This window comes from Alligator sinensis, unplaced genomic scaffold, assembly GCF_000455745.1.
Source record: "Alligator sinensis unplaced genomic scaffold, ASM45574v1 scaffold180_1, whole genome shotgun sequence".
NCBI lineage: Eukaryota > Metazoa > Chordata > Crocodylia > Alligatoridae > Alligator > Alligator sinensis.
This window is the reverse complement of record NW_005842640.1, coordinates 38,341-58,391: the sequence shown is the minus strand read 5'-3', so window position 1 is coordinate 58,391 and position 20,051 is coordinate 38,341. Positions and strand designations below refer to the sequence as shown.

The following is a 20,051-nucleotide window of genomic DNA, read 5'->3' as shown; positions in this document are numbered from 1 at the left end:
CAAGTATTGTGCTGTGCTGTGTGCCAGTTAGTCTGTTTCTATCTCCTAATGACTTTTTCTCCCATCTTGCTCTTCCAAGTCTGCTTCTTCATTTGTGCAAGCTGTTATGAAATGTATCATGGATAAGAGTGACTGCTAAGTGGGATGAGGAATGAGCTCAGTAGGGATGTTTGGAAAATGCAGAGCTGAAATAATGTTAGTCATGATGGTCCAGAAAATATTTTAAAAGTAAGGGTTTTTTTGTGAAATCTTACATTGGAGCCACTGGGTGTATCCGGATGAGTGCGGACATGTGGTATGTGGTGCTGCAGACCTGTCTGCAACACCACACACCACATACGTAGCCGTGCTGCTACTTTGCGGAGGGGGGGGTAGGGGGTCTGGGGAAGGGGAAGAGGGTTCTTGACCTTGGGAGAGATATTCTTGACCCTGTTTTCTCATTGGGAGAAGTATTAGATCAGCTTATGGGCCCAAAGTACCCTTCATGACCTGACTCAGGCCTAAGAAAGGGCACTTAATGCTCAATGATATAGTTAGTCCAGTAAAAGATAATCAGCAAATTGCATAAACAGTCTCCAAATGTACATTTATTTGATTTCTAATTTCACACAGAAAGTTCTGCTCAGAAGCTTCAATTTAAATATATTATTTGTGTGCTCAGTAAGATTTGTAACTCCTTTCCTTTTTTTCTAAATATTTCACAGCTATGATTGGTTCCAAACAGATTGTTCTGTCACAGTTGTTGTATATACTAAACAAAAGGTAAATGAATTTTGTCAAATAAGAAAACACTATCCAACTGTGAATATTATTTCTGACATTACATTTCAAATTAACATTTAAAAATAAAAATTTCATGTGGTCTGAATTTCCTTTTTTTTTTTTTTTGAACAAGGGCATGAATTCAGAAATGGTGATACTTGACTATGAAGATTCTAGATTGAGAGGAGAGATCATTATAAGGGACTATTCATATCTCTTAAATATTGGTACGTGTTTTAGTTTTTCAGTAGGGGAACATATTTGAATTCTGCCAACATTTAAAAAAAAACCCTCCTAATAAATGTTCCTATTTATAGAGAGATCTTTTGCATAAATAGTTGATTTATTACTCTAAAGATCTGAATTTATAGGTTTATTTTTTTCATTAATACTTATATGTATTGTTCTTAAGACACAAGAAATGGGCTATAACAACAAACTGGAAGTACTTTTTTTTAAAGTTACATTTACAATTAAGTGCATGGTGCTGATAACTATAAAAGTGTTGTGTCAGTGTTCAGAAAAGTTAGCTATAAATCAATTAGCCTGTCCTAAATCTGTCAATGTAGTTTTATAGAACAGTCTGGACACATTCAAAAAAATGTGTTAATACAAGTAAGTGCAAGACAGGAGTTTAGACCCTAGTGGTGTGGGGACTGTATATTAGAATGCAGTGATTCTGAGTAGAATATAAAGGTCATACTAGGCAAACATTCAGTTTTGTGTGATGCTTTTGTGAGGAGTGTAGCAATCCTCGGATGTATAAACAGGAAAGTAGTAGAAATAGGGAGTTGATTTTTATCGTATCACTGTTGATGAGACCTGTTATTGCAATATTGCTTATTGTTGTAGTGTCAGCATTCTTAAGGAGGATGTTAAGCTTAAAATGATTCAGAAAAAAAGCAACAAAAATATTTCAAAAGCTGAAGAAGGCAATTAAGTCTCTGGGTGAGACTTGATTACAATCTTTTAACTTATGGGAAAGACGTTTGTAAGGTGACTCTTTTTACTACTCTTTACTGCAGAGAAGATACTGGTATGAAATGTTTTGTTGACTGAAAATTCAAACCAGATACATTGAAATAAAGATCTTTAAACAGAAAGAATTAACCATTGCAACAAACTCTCAAAGGAAATAGTAGATTTTCCATCTCCTGCTGTCTTAAAACCCAGACTAGATACTACTTCTGGAAGTTATGTTTTAGCCAGTCAAATTATTGGACTCGGCACAAGAATTATTGAGTGACATTTCAGGTTATGATTTGTATAGGAAGTTTGTATTAGATGATCTAATTCTCCACTCTGGCTTTAGGCTATATAAAAAAGCTTGTTCTTTTATTTATTTTAGAGCTAAGTAATGCTGTTCAGGAAGATATTGCTGGTAAGCTGTTTATGTATTTGCTTATTTTCTTTTGTTTGTAGTTGTTTTTTTTCTCCCTGTTCCCTAACCTAGGGAACCTAACCATTGGATCTAGCCTACCAAGCTGGAGAGGGGCTTGGGTCGGGGGCTTCACCTATGCTGCATTGTGACCAGCAGCAGGAAGAAATGGCAGTGGTGCCCTGGTCTTATTGCTAGAATTCCTTGGACTTGAGCCATGTCATTCAGCCTGCTGCTGGAAAACCTTGCTTATTCCTTCCCTAAAACTTGAATGTGAAAACAGTTTACTATACTTTATTCCCAGTTTGATTAATAAATATTTGTTTAGCAAAAAAGTTGATAGCTTTCTTTAAACATCTTTTGAACCGTCAGACTTACAGTTTTCTATTAGAAGCCCCAAAGAATGTATATGTTGCTTTTCAGGAATTTTGCTTGGGATTAATGTTTGTACTAACATTAAGTATTTGTTTCAAAAAATGAGTAATTAAAAACAAATGTATATAATTGTTAAGGAAAAAATGTGTTGTGAGCAAGCTTCCATATTTATAATACAGTATATAATATATGAATAGGAATGACTATAAAATCATAAGCATCTCCTAATAAAGTAGGAAGACAGTGAACACAGTGTGTGTGTTAGGGTTTCTGTTTTTTAAACTTCCTTTTTTAGGAAGGCAGTTACACCTAGACATCTCTTAGAAGTTCAGCATTAATTCTGATTGTTGAAAAAGCTCACAGTTTAAGATAAATCCATCTTGATGCCTGAGAAATACTTAATATAGAATATTGATAGTGTTTTGGTCCCCTAAATGCATTAGATTGGATTAATTAGTTTTTTTAGGATGTTTTAGGCCTACAATGGAGACTGTCACTTTTCCATATTTATGCAAACAGTGGGACATTGCATCAGTGATGAACAATTGATCGTTTTGATTTCATGAGTATTAACTTCTTGACCATAGTTCCTAAATATACTGTGATGCCTTCTTTATTTATGCATAATAAATTACTCCTATGTTTTTTAGTGTATTTTCAATATGTGTTAAGGTTGCCCATGAAGTACATTTTAAATATGATATTTTACTTGAAAACAGTGATCCCGAACTAGTTGGTGGCCAAAGTAAATAAAAACTTTCAATAAAAAGTTTGTTGACAAGGCTTCATTGAGGTCCTCAAGATATTTTGCAGGATTTGATCTGCAAGTTTTGGAACCACAGATTTAACGCAATTCTATATGTTTTGAGAAATTATTAGATACTAATTCTTGTTGAAATTTATTATAATGAAAATTAAATTAAACCAATACCTTTTGTGAAAAAAATCATTACAACTAAAAATATGGAACTCTTTTTCTCCCTCTGTTCTTCTAAGTACATGTTGCTGAAAAAGTGGGAAAGGTGGAGATTGTCCTGAAGAAAAAAGATAATATTCCTTGGAAAAAGCTGGGACAACCCTTGGAGAGTCATAATTCATTTATCAAGCGCACAGACCAAGGTAAATAGTCTCACTCCTTTGACAATTGTGTTTGTTCTTTATCTCTTTGAGGCAGCAATCTACTATACTGCGGATCCAAGTAGCTTTCCCAAAGGACAAGGGACAGATTTGTGTTTCTGCACAGTAGCACTTGACTTTTATAGTCAGACCTTCACCTGCTCTCAGAAAGGATCTCTGGTCTTCTGCTAGAGAATGTGTAGGCGCCATGCTAGAAAAACTTCCTGTGGCATAATAGAATATAAGACCTCTCAGTTCTGCAGAAAGAAGCATCTTAATATGCTTGCCACCTCTGATGCATGAGAGAACCCTGAGATCCCAGTGAAAGCAAACAATGCAGGAGCATTAAGCTTAGACAGTGAATGACCTTTGGATAGCCAACTGGCAGTAAAAGGCAAATTTCCACTAAGAAATGAACTTCTAAGGGCTCCCATTTCAAACTGTTATCAGCTCTGCCTCCCACGTCTGATACAGACAGATTAGTATCTGATAGGGCTGTGCAAAGCTTTGGTCCCTGATTTGATTTGGCCCAATTCAGTGGCTGAATCTCCAAATCTGAATTGAATCAGGAGACCCTTTAATCTCTCTGAATCAAATCGGAACCCTCCGAATTGATTCGGAAAGATTTGGCGATGTCTTTTCTGCATACCTTAACATACCAGGTGGCTCGTGAATGCTGTGATGGTGGTGGGGATGAAGCATCCCATAGGAGCGTGGGGGGCTCCCCAGTGAGCTTGGCAGCAGACATGGAAGTGGACCAGAAATACTTCCGGCCCACTTCCAGGTCCGCTGGGGACCACGCTGGTGGGCTTCCCTGTGTCCCTCCCAGCTCAGTGACTGGTGCCTCCTGGGTCTGGTGGGGCACCTGGGGTCTCCCCACAGCCGATTGCCGAGCCGGGGGAGGGGCCGGGGGGGACTCCCCGGTGGACCCGGAAGTGGACCAGAAGTACTTCCAGTCCACTTCCAGGTTTGCCGCCAAGCACGCAGGGACCCCTCGTGCTCCTGTGGGACTCTATCCACCCCATCATTGCAGCATTCATGAGCCATGCCTGGTACCTCGAGATATGTAGAAGAAACATTTAAATCTGTATCTGTGACTGACCGAGTCGCTGATTCTCCGAATCAGCATCGAATCTTCAAATTCGTCCGAATCAAATTAGTCCACTTCCAGGTTTGCCGCCAAGCACGCAGGGACCCCTCGTGCTCCTGTGGGACTCTATCCACCCCATCATTGCAGCATTCATGAGCCATGCCTGGTACCTCGAGATATGTAGAAGAAACATTTAAATCTGTATCTGTGACTGACCGAGTCGCTGATTCTCCGAATCAGCATCGAATCTTCAAATTCGTCCGAATCAAATTGGGGACAGTGATCCAAATAAATTAATCGAATACAGCCCGTTTTGCATACCCCTACTATCTGACTCCTTGGCAACTTGGTGGTTTTGAGTATGTGGCTGACATTGTGTTGCATTCTTGAAAGTCATCTGACCAAAACCTGCAGTTGTTTTTTGTACCATTCTACTTGGCTTATGCTGATGTGACTGTCTGCACCCCTGTTTAAAAGCCTGTAGGTCAGTCTGACTTATTTGACTTCTTTTGTTTCATTTGGTAGCAGAATTACAGATTATCAAGAACTAATTGAGATCCTGTCTCTAGTCTCTTGCTAGATTTGTGTAGTTGTTTATACTTTACTTCTTCCTTTCCCCAACTTGAAAGAACCCCAGTGACCTGAGTTATTAATATGGTCTGACAATAATACACAGCTGTTTTTAAATCACTTGGTATCTTAGCTTTATGTAGAAGGTCATTTTTAGCTTCAGAATCTAGTGATTCATCTTTCTTTTATATTAGATTTTATAACCATAAGATGCTGTTCACTTCGCTCCATTTAAAGATGAGACATCCCAGGTTATCCAAGTTATCTGCTACCTGTAATGTAACTTGTTGCTCACTTAGAATGGTGTATATCAGGAGTAGGCAGCCTATAGGCCACAGGCAGCATCTGGCCCATGAAGATTTTAACTAAATCTGCCAAGCTCTGGGACCCAGCAGTCTTGAGGAGCTGCTTTAGCAGGAACTGGGACAGAGGCACCAGCCAGCATGTACTTGCTCAACTACAGACTCATGGAGCAGCTGGCTAATAAGTCACAAAATGTTGTACTTGTTTAATTGCAGTGGGTGGCAGTACTCTGCAGGTGGGAACGGTGTGCGGGGGTGGGTCAAGAGGGGTGTAATGCAGTGCAGTATGTGCAATTCTGCAGTGCAGTATGTGAGTAGGGGCTGCCTGTCTCCATCTTCCCATAGGTGTGCAGGGCCTAGGAATGTTTCTCCCTAGAGTTTACAGGGAGGAGGGGGAGAAAGGGCATCATTCTGGTGGGTGCTCCTTGTCTCCTTCCCACTATTCAGAAACTGCAAGGAGCTGGGATGAGTGACTAAAATGCTCCTGGAGAGCTGCATCTACAATCAGTTTGGTTCCAGTGTCAGCCAGGCAGTTTGCAGTCCCTGCATATGTGCTTCTGTGAAGAAACCACCTGCTGCTGAAAAAAAGGAAAGTTGATAGTGGGTGTTGAGTATTTGATGATCAGTGGGCACATGATTAATCTTTTGTGCAATGCAAAGGCAAGGCAATGTCTTATTTGCCAAAACACTTTTAGCATTCAAAGAATATACAGTATCAGGTATCATTTTGATATACATCATAAAGAAAAGTATGACCGCTTGGTCAATTTAGCAGTGACAGAATAGAAGCTCTCAGAAACACTTTGTTTTATCAGCTGAATATTTTTAAAAGACACATCGAGCAAAACCTAGCGGGTGTTTGATCTAGTTGTCTGGCAAAATTGATTGCTGATGGCAGATCTTTGATAGACAGACAACTCTTAGGAAAAAAATGTATAATGAAAATAATTAAGGAGGTATGTATGTCCTGAAAAGTAAAACTTGATAAATGGTTTAAATCTTTCTCTTCATATTTTCAGTAGATAAATTGAAGATATGGAGTTAGATTTGCTTTCCACACTGAAAGAGGTGGCCATAATGTTTGAATACTTGTCATTGGCACTTGGTGAGAACAGTGACATGTCCAACTGCTTCTATTTGTGTGAGGAATAGGTTCTGTGGTTACTGAGGGGCTTAGAGCTCTTCAGCGTTTCAGCAGAACAGCCAGAGGAGATGGCTTATTTCTCTAAATGTGTGAAGCAGTTGACATGCATCAGCTGAGCTAGGAGAAACCGAAACGTACACAACAGATGATGCATGAAACCACAGGATGCCACATTGGTGTAATTAATAGAATACATCAACAATGACATGCAAAAATTGCATGGTGATCCTCCTGTGCAACGTCACTGCATTAGATACTAACAGTTGTTGTACAGCAAGGTATTACTGTGGGAATCTGTCATGGTTAGCTTGGGGCTGAATTTCATTTAGGGCCATGGCTTGATCTATTGTCAATTTCAACATTTCCTTGCTGATGTTGAAGTAGGATATGAAGATACTGTGTAGCTCACGTAGGGTGAGGTAGTTCAGTTGCCCCGAGTAAGAGGCGGTGGCTGCTGCAGCAGAACAGAGTCCAGCTCTGTTTTCCCCCTCCCACCCCCCCCCACCCCTTGCTGCCTGCCTGCTGTGGGCTCAGGTGGCACACCGCCCCCCCCCACACCCCTCAATTCTGCATGCACTCCTGGGGGGGTGGGCAGGAGAGACCCTTGCCCCTCAGAACTGTGCATGGGACAGGGGTGGGCGCAGGATGCCCACTGTGGGCTCAGGCTTCTGCCCTGCTGCCCGCCCCTGGGGCCTCTGCAACCTGGTGGTTGTGACCCAGTGCTGTAGGGAACAGTGCAGCGACGCAGGGATTTCCTTGCTGCTGCAAGTTCCATGGTAATGCGTCCCCTGCACATGCTGCTGCAGCAGCAGAGGCAGTGGCGCAGGGCTTTGCCCCTCATTGTTACTGCACAGGCAGGGGATGGGTCTCCAGAACAACACAGAGCTCGCAGCAGCAAGGAGATTCCCGTGTGGCCCTGCTGTTTGCTGCAGCACCGCCTGCTGGGCTGCAGAGGCCCCAGGGGAGGGCAGCAGGGCAGAAGCCCATGCCCACAGTGGACAGCCCACATACAGATCCTCCCAGCGCTGCCACTGCCCACCCAACCCCCCAGCAAATCGAGGTGGGGGGCATGTGCCTCCTATGCTTCCCCGGGGGGGTGGGAGGCGTGCAGTGGCAGAAGCTGCACCCCCTACTACCTAGACGAGCTGCCCGCGGCTCCTTCTCCCTCCCCTCCTAGCCCTGCCCTTGGCTGGACAGCATCTGCCCTTGCCCTAGCCCCACTCCCTCCCTCACCATGGGGGCCTTGATGTGCCCTCCCCACACGCCTTCCCCCTCAACAGACTTACTGGGTGGATGCTGCTCTCCACGTTGCTGGTCTGCATTCCTTGCTGTCCGCATGCTGTGACTGCACGCATGCATGGGACATTTATCAGTAATATTATCAGCCAAAAAAAGCTGATTGCCGATATGTCAATTTTCATTTTATTGGTGCTGATACAATATGGACCAATATATCAGTGCATCTCTACTGCTTATCATTTAATTAATTCTCCTGGCCTCAACATATTTGCAGACAAAGAGTTCTGATGTGGATGTGATGATAGTTTTTGAACAGCTTACTGTAGATTGATTTAAAAAATGAAGTTAATCAAGTCCAAAATGTGGTCAGGATTGACTGGTGAACACTTGCAGCAGACTTTAAAGCAAAGTTGTCAATCTAAGAACACCTTTTTATGGACAATCTGCATGCTTTTTACTGACACACACACTTTTTTACAGACACATTTTTACTGATACATATTTTACATAATGTAAATGTAACTCTCTTGCCAGGCTCTGCCCTGTGTCCAGACCCCAGTTAGAAGGGCTGGGTTCAAATTTGGGAGCTTAATATCAACCATAGTAAAAGAGTGGGGAAAAAAAAAAATTATCAGTAAAAAGTTAGTAGTAAAAAAAATTGTGTGGGTTGGCAACCCTTTTTGACTGCAGTGATGGCTTTACACTGCGCTGCTCCCTCTCCACCCTATCCCTACAGGGGCTTCATGCTCACCTCTACCCTATGATGCCCCCAACTACACTTTGGATCATGCTGCTCTCCCCCCTGCCCCTGCCTTGACCCAGCCTTACCCGTTGCAGCTCTGTGCCCAGTGTCTTAACGTGGAACCTCAAAGAAGCCTACCAGCAAGTCAGCAGTATTATAGGCACCCTGCTGCATCCCTGCTGCTGGGATGCAGCAGCAGCTGCACATGGTTGAGATAGCGCTCTCTGCAGGATTCTATGCTCTCGCCCAGACACATTAGGTGGCACTGCTGTGCTCTATCAGAGCTGCAGCCAAGGTGTGGCAGCTTAGTGTTCTTACTGGTGGCCAATATTTTTGGGGTGGGGTGGTTGTTTTTTTTATAGACTTTGCTGACAGCCATTTTTTAGCCTTTTTTTTTTTTTTTTTACTGACAATCAGTTGCTTGCTGATAGTTGGCAACCATTCTTTAAGGCTAATGCAAGTGACATGAATATTGACATCAATACTCTTGTGAGCAAGATGCAGCATCAATCCTCATACTGTGGTGAATACAACATATATAATAAAGAAAAAGTTAGCAAAATTATATTTAATTTTTTTTCTTTCAAATCATCATAGAACCCCCTCCTCTGGGCAGATCAACATTGCAATAAATTGTACACTCCAGCTCTTCTTATGCTGAGCCATGTTTGGCTGTCTGTTATTGAAAGGTTTCAACTTCTGATTATATACAGTTTATGGCACTTCTGCAATAAGTATGAAATAAAAGATTTATTATTTATTAAATAAAAAGTTTTCTCAAGATGCGCTCGTTTCAGAGATAACACTGTAGATGAAGACAGAAGGAGGGATGGATATAAGTCAACAACAGAGGTCCTGATGGAAGCCAAAACAGTAGCAACAGAGATTCCTCAGAGCTTTATTCCATAGACATACCGGGCACATCTGCACAAGACATTTACAGCAGTTACCTAATTAGCTCTGCAGTAAACTCCTAGCGTCTACACATGAAATGCTATTAGGATGGAGTAAACTAATTAACTCTACTGTAGGTTAGTACTTGTGAACACAAGTACTATCCTGTGGCAGAGTTTTTTAGTCTGCAGCAACACTTGCATAAGATGCTGACCTGGTTGGCTGGGACACGATGGTGCTTCAGTGTGGGGGCTGCCTGCTGCCTGGCCCTGCACTGAAGCACCCTTGTGCCTTAGCCAGCCCCCTCTCAGAGCATGTTGAACTGGGGTGGAGCAGCCCTGGACTGGTAGGCTAACCCTAGGCCCCCTTCCAACTAGGGCTGCTCTGACCCAGCTCAACATGCTACGGTCCTGGGTGCATGCTCAAATGTGGCACCCAATGCACACCAGAGTTTATTGTTGCACATTAATTGCACATGTGGATATGCCCACTGACACCATTTTTTAAATATTAGTATAATGTTAGCAGTCATACAGAGCATGACTTTTTTAGGTAATGGATAGTTTAATTAATCAGCACTTAATCGTTTTTTTTTCTTTCTGTAAGAAGCTTGGTGGTTTGAGTGGCTTTGTTACACTGATTTTTTGGAAGGAACTTGCCATGTCTGTCTTGAACTAGAAGGAAAAAAAATTTTTTTTTTTTAAATCTCCATAAAAATGGAGTTCTTACCAGCTTCTAGAAGTTTTTATTTTAACACTGCTTAAAAAAGCCTTTGTAAAGTATATCAAGGGAAGGGAATCAAGTCCTGTGCTCTTATTGCCTGCTGCCCAGAGCACAAGTTCCACAAATGCCATGGGCAACCTCTGTTTCTAGCATGCACCAGATCAGGGAGGGGACAGGCAGTACAGCAGCAGGTTGGGCAGAAAATGGAGGAGGAGATCTGGCAGGGAGCACAGGGCAGAAAGTCGAGTAGTTGATTGAGCGGGGGTACAAGATCAGAGTCGTGCTCAGGTATAAGACTAATTTGTGGCACACCTGCCAAAAAAGTTGGCCCCTACTTCATCAGACTGTCAGTCCCCAACATTTCAGTACCAAAATATTTTGAGGCTTCCTCCTTCATTTAGTCTTAAATGGCCCTTCCCATGTTCGTGACCATAGCAATTTCCCTGATTTGCAGGTCCTCTGCTTTTGGTATGAATTCAGAGGAAGCAAATTAGTCTTTTGTAGGGCTGAAAGAGCCCCTTCCTTCTTTTACATGTGGTAGAACAGTCATCTCTCATGCTGAATTGCAGGGAGCCTGCATTTAAAACCAATTCAGAAGGGGCAAATTCTGATTTTGTTATGGTAATTGGTACTCCCTTACACTAAATAGATTGCAGGTATTATTGGCTTCATTTTATAATCTCTCTGTCTTCATGGGGTGTAAAATTAGTTTTCTGAGGCACATTGGCAAATTTCCTTTGGAATGTTTTTTAGCAACAAAAATCCAAACTGATCAGTGTTTTTGAGTTCACAGACAATAAGCAAGTTGTGTAAGAGGTTTGGTAATCTTTGGATGAGAAGATGAGAGATTAGTTTATTTCTAGTTTTACATGCTGTAGAAAATCTTAATCCAAAATGCAATGAAGAAAAATATATATGTTTGGGATATATTCTGATACAGTCAATAATATCAGTTTGTTTTGCATTCATTTCTCTCTCTCAAAAAATAAAAATAAAAAAGAAGGTGGGGTGTGGGAAAGCTTGTGTACTCTTACAGGTAAAGGGTAAGCATCTGTTTTCATTAGATGGCCTCTTTAATTGGAAGAAGAAAGCTAAGAGACTTGATCCGTAATTCTGTAAATACATATTTATATGCCAAAGGTTGTTTGTGCTACAGACTTTTGCTATCATAACTATAATTAGGGATATGACCCCCTGGCTGACATTTACTGCATTGGCAGAAGCTTCTTTTGTAGGCACTAGGGGTGCACCGATAAAGATTTTTTGGGCCAAAACCAGCGGCTAATTTTTAATGAGCCATATTGGCCGATACCGATCTGATTGCCGATATGCGGCCCAGCAGCTTGAAGAGCAGCATCCGGCTAGTAAGTCTGTTGTGAGGGAAGGGGCAAGGGGGGTGGGAAGGGGCATGGGGTATACGGATCAAGGCCCCTGCGGTGTGGGAGGGAGTGAGGCAGGGGCAGGTGATGCCCAGCCTGGGTGGGTCACGGGATGGAGCTGCAGCTCGTCTTGGGGGGGTGTGGGGAGTGGGGAGGGGAGAGGGCGGCTCCCTACACTGCACGCACCCCAGGAGTGCATGGGGGGGCATGTGCACCCCTGCATCTGCATGCAGGGCGAGGGTGGGCTCCCACTGTGGGCTGGGACTTGGGCTGGGCTCTTCCCGGAGGAGGGGCTGAGCTGAGCTGGGCTAAGCTGTGCTCAGAATGGGTGGCAGCAGCACTGGGAGGGGGGTTACGGTGAATTTTGGGGTGGTTGTAGCCCCCCCCCTCAAAACTGCTGCCCACCCTGAGCACAGCCCTGGCCCAACCCCTCCACCAGGAAGAGCCCAGCGCTGCCCCTGGCCCCAGCCTGCAGTGACAGCCCACCCTCGCCCCATGCACAGATCTGGGAGCACGTGCCCCCCATGCCCTCCTGGACTGCATGTAGTAGAGGGATCCTACCGGGATCCCCCGGATGAGTCACTTGCGGCTCTGTCCTGCACCCCGCCCTGGCCCAGCTGTGCAGTACCTGACCCTACCTCAGCCCCACTCCCTTCTTCACCTGATGATTAATTGTATACTATAGAAGCAATTCTACAGCAGGTGTGGCACGGGTTGGGCTGCACGTGGGTCCCTGTCAGTACCGCGACGCTGGGGCCAGCAGCTGCCTAGAAAGACAGCCCAGTGTGGAGCCACCCCAGCCCCTTTGCGTGCCCAGGGGGTGGCAGGATGTGCCACAGGTGGGCAGTGCAGAGCAGGCGTGGGGGCTGGGTCAGGGCTGTGCACGCATCTGGATGACTCACTCCTGTAGGGGTCAATCTGGAGCAGACTTAGGGTGTGCTGGGGCTGCACGCTTACTGGCAGTGGCGGGGAAGCGCTGCAGGGAGTGTGGGCTCTGAGCTGTTGCAGGGTGGGTGCCCTTGCACACCCCACCCTACCTACAAAACCTCCCCTGCAAACCCCACAACCACACTCTTCCCCCGCACACAATCACATACCCCATAAGCCCTGCATTCCCCCATACCCCTCCCCTCCCCCCCAAATACACCCACAGGTCTCTGGGGAGAGCCCTGCTCACTACTACTCGCACACAAGCACCCATACCCCACAAACCCCACATGCACCCACATCCACACATACCCCCCTGCCCCCCCCCCGCAATATACAAGAAAAATAAGACTTAATTTTGAGCTATTATGCAGTCATCTCTATATACACGATGCGAACACACACACATCAGGACAAAAAAATCTTATAAAAATGAAATTAAAATATGTTATTGTGAATGTTTGATTTTTGTGTGTGTGTGTGTGTGTGTGTAATTTTTTTTTTTCTGGCTCCAAGATGGAAACCCCCCTTCCCAAACAGAGTACTTCTGGGGCAAGGACAGGGATGTCTGGTGACAAAGGTCAGGCGTTTGAGGTGGGGGCAGGACCTCTGGTACCAAGATGGCAACCGGGGGGTTGGGCACCTGTCAAGGGGCGGGGCTACCCTTGTGGCCCTTGACAGCTTGTCAGAACTCATGAAGTGACCCTCCAGCTGAAATAATTTCCCTTTCCTGGCCTAAATGTATGCACTGTGTAGCCATATTTTCTTGTCTACTAAAGCTATTTTTCAGGTTTTAAGTGTTGGGGTTGAGAAAAATGTCAGGAAGGGATGTGGCATGACAAAGGGACCAGTGGTATAAATTCCAAGTGCTCTTGTGCATATTTAATTTGTACTTGGGTTCAGAGATCCCTGACTGGTTTCCTTCAGCACCTCTATCTCTGCTTCCTTTAAGATGGCTCTCTTCATTTAAAAAACAATTTGATTTGAAATTTTAAAGCAGAAATGTTTATTTAGGTTTGCTATTAAAAAAATAAAAATATATTGACAGATTGGGAAAAGGTTACATTGTCTTGTAATATTAGACCTCATATTGGATTATTTTCTTGTAATTAAGCTGAATTCATTTTTACTAGTCTTTTGTGTAAGTGCAAGGGATGGTATTGCTTAAAATATTATCACATAACTTGGATGATATCCTGTCTTTGCCCTCAAGATACTGAGTGAAGTTGTGACCTGTAAATGTTTCATAGTTTTATGGTAGCTAGGGTCAGGAGGGACCTGAACAGATCATCTAGCCTGACCCCTTGCCACAGGCAGGAATGAATGCTGGGTTCACAAGACCCCAGACAGGGGATCAGATTTTGGCCACCCTAACTGTAGAATATTGCCTTCTGATCTCTAACCTAAACCTGTTGGTTGCGGGGTTTCCATTTATACCAGCGGTATCAAACATGTGGCCTGATGGCTGGACTTGGCCCATGGAGCTATTCTATCTGGCTCATCGGTAGTCTGTTGGGCTAGTGGAAGTGTGGTGGGGTAGAATTCAGGGCCTCTGGACCCCAATGGATGTGACTATCAGCAGAAGCCTCCTGGCTGCATGTTGCTGCCACCAGGAAGTGGCATGTAGCCAGGAGCATAAGTCTGCGTGGAGTTGCATTCAAGCAGTAGTGCAGAACTGTAGCTGGTTCACAGGCCACGTATGTGTAGTGCCAGTGATGTGCAGTACCCAATCTGTTTCAAAGATCGGAGAAATTCTCCACGAAGTTTGGTGGGGTGTGGAGAGGAAACCAAATTAAATTATGAAATAAATTGTGATTCATTTAAATTGTTCTGGTAGTGTAGGAATTTTGACTCTTAAATAATTCAATTAAAATATTTCAAGATTGTTTAGTAGAAAGAAAAATCCCTGAGGATAAGTACTTTGACGTTCATGGAGAACTCTTCAGCAAAACTTTATTATTTTTCTCTCTCTCTCTTTTAAAGAAGAAAAATTGTGATTACCTGGAGGAGTAGTTATTTATAGGTGGTGGGTTTTGGGGGTTTTTTTAGCTGTGTATTGCAATGTAGGTGACACTTATAGTTACATTTACACTGTGTGTAAAACACATTGCAGCAATTCGATATGTGCAAGGGAATGCTTAAGTGATTTAGTGTATTAAAGAATAGTTCACTAAAAAGCATGGTGCAGCCATTCTGTCCTACATTTTGAATTTATTGTAGGATAAAGGCAGAGTGTATTCATTAAAAAAAAAAACACACAAAAAACCCCCACCCTACCTCAGAAATAAGGCATAGCAGTTCTTTGTTTGGTTATTGAGACATGATTTTCTTGTAGGTGGTTTCCTGGCAAGTGTATGGTATGGAAATCCACCCATCAGGAGATTAGGTTGGGATCATCACAACATATTGATGCTTCTGTGCCAGTCTGGAATCAAGCCCAGGTCCTGGAGGTGACAGGCAAGCATTGTAACACTACGCTACCTACACACCTGCTGTATGAGAGATGGTTTAAAAGAGACACTGCTACTTCAGAAATCATATTTATAACATAAATCTTACTGTGACTAATAATGCCTTAAATTAATGAATCGGAGCAACTTAAATTACTTCTAATCTTTAATCATTTGTATACAATTTGCTCTTGGTATAATGAAAATAGTTTCTTTACTTTTTGATCCTGGTACACTAGCACAGTGCTGTATTTCTTGTAGGTAAAATTTTTGGAAGAAATCCTCCTCCTAATTATTGATCATTTTTATAAAATTGCCTTTTGAGTGCAAATCCAAGTACAGTGTCCCTTTAGAAGGCTTATTGTTTTGAATGAGTTAAGAAAGCCTCGCATGCGTGTTTCTGTGTAGCTAGGGAATTGATTTTATTTCCATTCTTATTGACTGCAGAAGTTTAAGTTATACCACTGACTTTTATGTGTGTACAACTCTGAATTAATTAGGCTACAGCCAGAGTTCTGTTAAACCCCAAAATGTATGTGGTAGTTAACCAACTAGTAGTTTGGAGTATGGAAGGAAGTGTATGCATATCTGTGGCTTAGGGTATGTGATTGCAAATATCCTCTATTTTTGATAGAAGATGGAATCTTCACAGCAAAGATAAAACTTAAAGGTTGACAAAAATACTTTATCATAATAATTTAGGAACAATTCACTACCAAGGATTTTCAGTACCCCTTTGTCCCCAAAATTCCTTTTAATCTTTAACTTCTTTTCATCTACCAAATACACTAAGGAAAAACTCTTGGTTTAATGTCTTATCCAAAAACAAATTATGGACTGTTCAGAAGAAATCTGTTTCAGTTAGCTTCCCAAATAAAATCCTGCAAATAGATTACCTAATAGCCCTTCTTTTCTTGTGGGTTGAGAAGCATCATTAATAAAAGATGCTATTGTTGTATGAGTTGTTCTCTCCAGCAATTGTTAAATCAAGGGCAGAGGTTTGCCATGTTCAACAGTGAGTTTCCTAACTATTAAGTAGTCTCATCTACAGAAATTCAAATGTAATGTTCTCCAATATCACTGTGAATCTCCCCAATTGTAGAATTGTAAACAATGTCAAGATGGTATTTTCTTATAGTTGATTCATCTGGAACATGCTGGTTCAAACAGCATTTTTCTAAGAAACTACAAGAAGGTGGATTATTTAGTCCATCTTCCAAGGTAAATTACTGCATGGCACAGCTCTACAGAGGTCAGCAGCAAAATTATTAGATTCTGCAGAGCCAGGCTTTTGTCCAAGGACAGTTTGTATACTTTTTCTTTGCTTAGCAGCTAAATAGTGTTTTTGCATGTTGCTGCATCCGGGATTTTGTTTCCCCCACATGGAACCTGCTTTCCCACATGGTTAGCAAAAAAAAAAAAAATTGTCATCAGTTGTTAAGTCAGCATCAGCTGCAATCCACTACTACAGCCATATACTTTTACTCAATTTGCCTTTTGACATTATTAACAGTAAATGGCTGACCTCAGTAGAAAGCTCTCAAATAACTTCAGGTTATTAAAAATGAAATCTCACATAAACAGCGCTGAATTCTGAGCTCAAGGTTATTGCCTAGTATGGGGCTGTCAGACTTACCTCATGCCTTGGACAGAATCTGGACCCAGGGGATACATCTGGATGAGTGCTCATGTGCATTTCCCCAGGGACAGATAGCAGTGGCACATAGTTGTGCTGCTGCTACTTGTCCCTGGGGAATGCCTGTGCACACATACTCTGGCGTGTGGCAGGTTTGCTGGGTGGGGTAAGGGAGGTTGGGGCCAGCACCTGGGCTGGCCCCAGCAGCCTTACCTGAGGACCTCCTGGGGCTTCAGCAGCGGCAATCTGGCAGCAGGAAACCTGGCCAGCAGCTAGGCTCCGGTGTCAGGTGGCGCATGCTGCTGCCATGTGAGCCAGACCACTTTTCTCTATCATAGGTTTTTTGACACTAGGATCTCCCCAGTGTCAAAAAATCCCTCCTGTGCTGCAAACTAGCAGTGCAGGAAATGCCTGCATATGTGGCACATGTAGTGTGCAGCGTTGCAGACAAGTCCGTGGTGCCGCATAGCACACGTGTTCACTTGTTTGGGGCTCCTTTTGAGTTGTCTCCAACCCAGGGCATGAAGAGGCTCTGGCAGTGGCAGCAGCTCCAGTTCCAACCTGAAGAATATATGATGGCAGCTCCAGTTCTGACCCAGTGCCACTAGCCCGGTTGGCCAGATGAAATGGCTTTGCAGGATGCACGCTTGATTTCCTTGTTCTAGGAGAACTCTAGATGGTGTCTGGTGTACATGACACTACACATGAAGTTCTGTGAACACATCTGTAGGGGAGAATGGGAAACTTCCTTTCTGGAAGTCAGGTTTTAGCCAGCCAAGTTATTGTACTCAATACAAGAGTCATTGAGTGACATTTCAGATTGAGGTGTATAAGAAATTATATTAGATTGTCTAATGCTCCCGACTGACCTTAAGCTACATGAAAATGCTTGTTTATTTTAGAGCTGAGTAATGCTGTTCAAGAAGACATTTCTGGTAAATGTTTTGTGTGTGAAGAAAGGAAGTAGAAGGGCTGATGACAAGCCTAAACAGGCTTAAGCTCCATTATTTCATTTTGTGTGACAGTTTGGGTCTTTTCAGCTAAAAATGACCATATTGTGAAGTTTGGAAATATAATATAAAAATGTATGGACAGTCAGGATTACATGAGAAACAGGCATAAGGATGTGCAAAGTCTTTTCTTTTGAAAACCCTCAAAATAATATATTTTCCTTTGAAATGGAAATATATCATATTTTCTTTAATCCAAGATAACCCCCAGTAATTAATTCTTTACACAGAAAATTATAAACTTGTCTCAATTGATAAGCTCTTAATGGAATAAGAGCATCCAATTCAATGCTTGTCAGAAGGGGTAGTTTAATTTTTGGATGCACAAAAAGGGGAATGATGAATAGCGGTTTGGAAGTAATTTTTCCTTTATATAAAAATTTTGTTGAGACAAAACTAAGTACTTGCTTAGAATGGTGTCTACATTTTAAATAGCTGTTGAAAAAACTAGAGAGGGTGCTGAAAAGAGCCATAAAATTAATGGAGGGACTTGTGTAACTGGGTGACATTGCAGGGCCCTGAAGACATACTGTAGTAGTCAGACTAGATGGTTTAATGGTTTCTTTGGACTGGAGGGGCAGTGTAATATGGTGAAAAGTACTGGAATGGCCTTTGGGAGACCTGGGTTTCATTCTTTACTGTCACTGAACAGTTGTACAGCACTGGGCAAGTTACTTCACTTTTCTGCACCTCTATACTCTCTTTATATTTTCTACCACGTTAGATTTTAGTATCTTTCAGAAAGAAGTATTTAATAAAATGCATTATGTTTGTACTGCACGGTAATAATAGGTTTCTAGCCCGTACCTCTCCTAACCTGTTAGTCACTAATGTGCCAGACTGGCCTATCTTCTGCATTTGCTTGGGGTTTTTAGGCATCAGTATAATGAAAACAATAATTCTGAGTATAGATGCTGGATTTGAATTTGGGAGATCTTGGCTAAGGTCTTGGCTTTGTTACAGAAATCTTGTATGAACTGGAGTATGAGCCATTTCATTTCTGTGTTCCAGTTCTCCATTTTGTGAAGTAATACTGTTGTGAGAACAACAGTCATAAATCTGTGAGGAACCAAAACAATCCACTAATACGAAATACATTCTGTAAATGGATAAATCAGTGCTAGATTTAATCAGATTTTGACTTTGAAGGAGGAACATTTTGTCAAAACTGAGCTCAAAAGATCTTGACCCCTAGAAATTATTCAGAATTTTTCAAAAGATTATTCCACCTGGTTAGCCTCCAATGGAATAATTCCTTTCTGCTTCATTAAAATGCCTGTATTGTTGCAGTTAACAAAATATTATTTAACATCTGTTCTGTACTGTTGCTATATACCTTTTCAGAGGAGTCCATTTTCTGCTCAAAAGTCACTGGATTACAGTGGATGGAAGGGTATGCCCATATATAGATCTGTGTATTGATAGGTTACAAATGGACTTTAATATTGAAAGGGTTTATGTCAGGGATGATAATGGTATTGGATTGGTAATACACATGTGGGAGAAATTGGCTTGTTGGCTGAAAACCATTTGATGAATTTAAGTTTTGTTTACTACTTTTATCAGTATTTGGAACATTGTTAACTAATTCTATATCACACATAAGCAAACATATCAAATGTGGTTGCAGAAAATTATGTGATTTATTATTCACTTCTTTCCTTTTGGCCCCAATAATATCATTTTTAAAGGAATAATATTTTGAGGATGTATGACTGTAATGTATGTAGAACTTTCCATCTCATTTCTAAGAGGTTTACAATACTTAAAACGTCTAGCAGATAGTATTATCTTCAGTGGAAGCATTCATTGCATTTCCATATTTTGTTCATTGCATATTCCAGATTCTGTTTTGACACTGGTATAAAAATAATTCATAATTACATATTTTTCTTTGTGCTATTTTGGTATGAAAAATCACACTTTTATTCAGTTTGAATATTTTGTGTATTTTTCCTTTGTATATTTTTGTTAGGAAGTATTCAGAATTGATTTTTTGTTGAAAATTGAGTATTGCATTGTCACCTCTTTTGTTAACATCCTTAGAACAATTTTGTAGCCTCACAAAAACATGACAAATTGATGGTTGCACAGATCTGGCATGGGGCAGTTTTTGAAAAGAATATTTTAAGATTACCATAAGGCAGGGTAGACTTTTACCTTTATACACTAAATAAGATATACCTATAGAGAGAGAGCACAAACTTTTGTGAACCCAAGTTCATTTAATCAGATGTTATGAGAGGATGTGCAGAAAGCAGGGTATAAGTAGGAGAGAGAAAATAGAATACCAAAGACAAGGAGGAGGAAGAGC

General features: G+C 41.9%; 1 protein-coding gene across 4 annotated transcripts in view; it reads left to right on the top strand.

Moving 5' to 3' along the window:
- The window catches only part of LOC102370016 (cytochrome b5 reductase 4), a 70,036-nt gene that overhangs the window by 19,255 nt on the left and 30,730 nt on the right, over window positions 1–20,051 (top strand). For all 4 annotated transcript variants that reach the window (XM_025215309.1, XM_025215308.1, XM_025215310.1 and 1 more), the window contains 4 exons: window positions 705–762; window positions 896–989; window positions 2,111–2,143; window positions 3,512–3,634. In XM_025215309.1, the coding sequence (XP_025071094.1) occupies window positions 705–762; window positions 896–989; window positions 2,111–2,143; window positions 3,512–3,634 (308 nt within the window). The remainder of the gene's footprint in view (window positions 1–704; window positions 763–895; window positions 990–2,110; window positions 2,144–3,511; window positions 3,635–20,051) is intronic.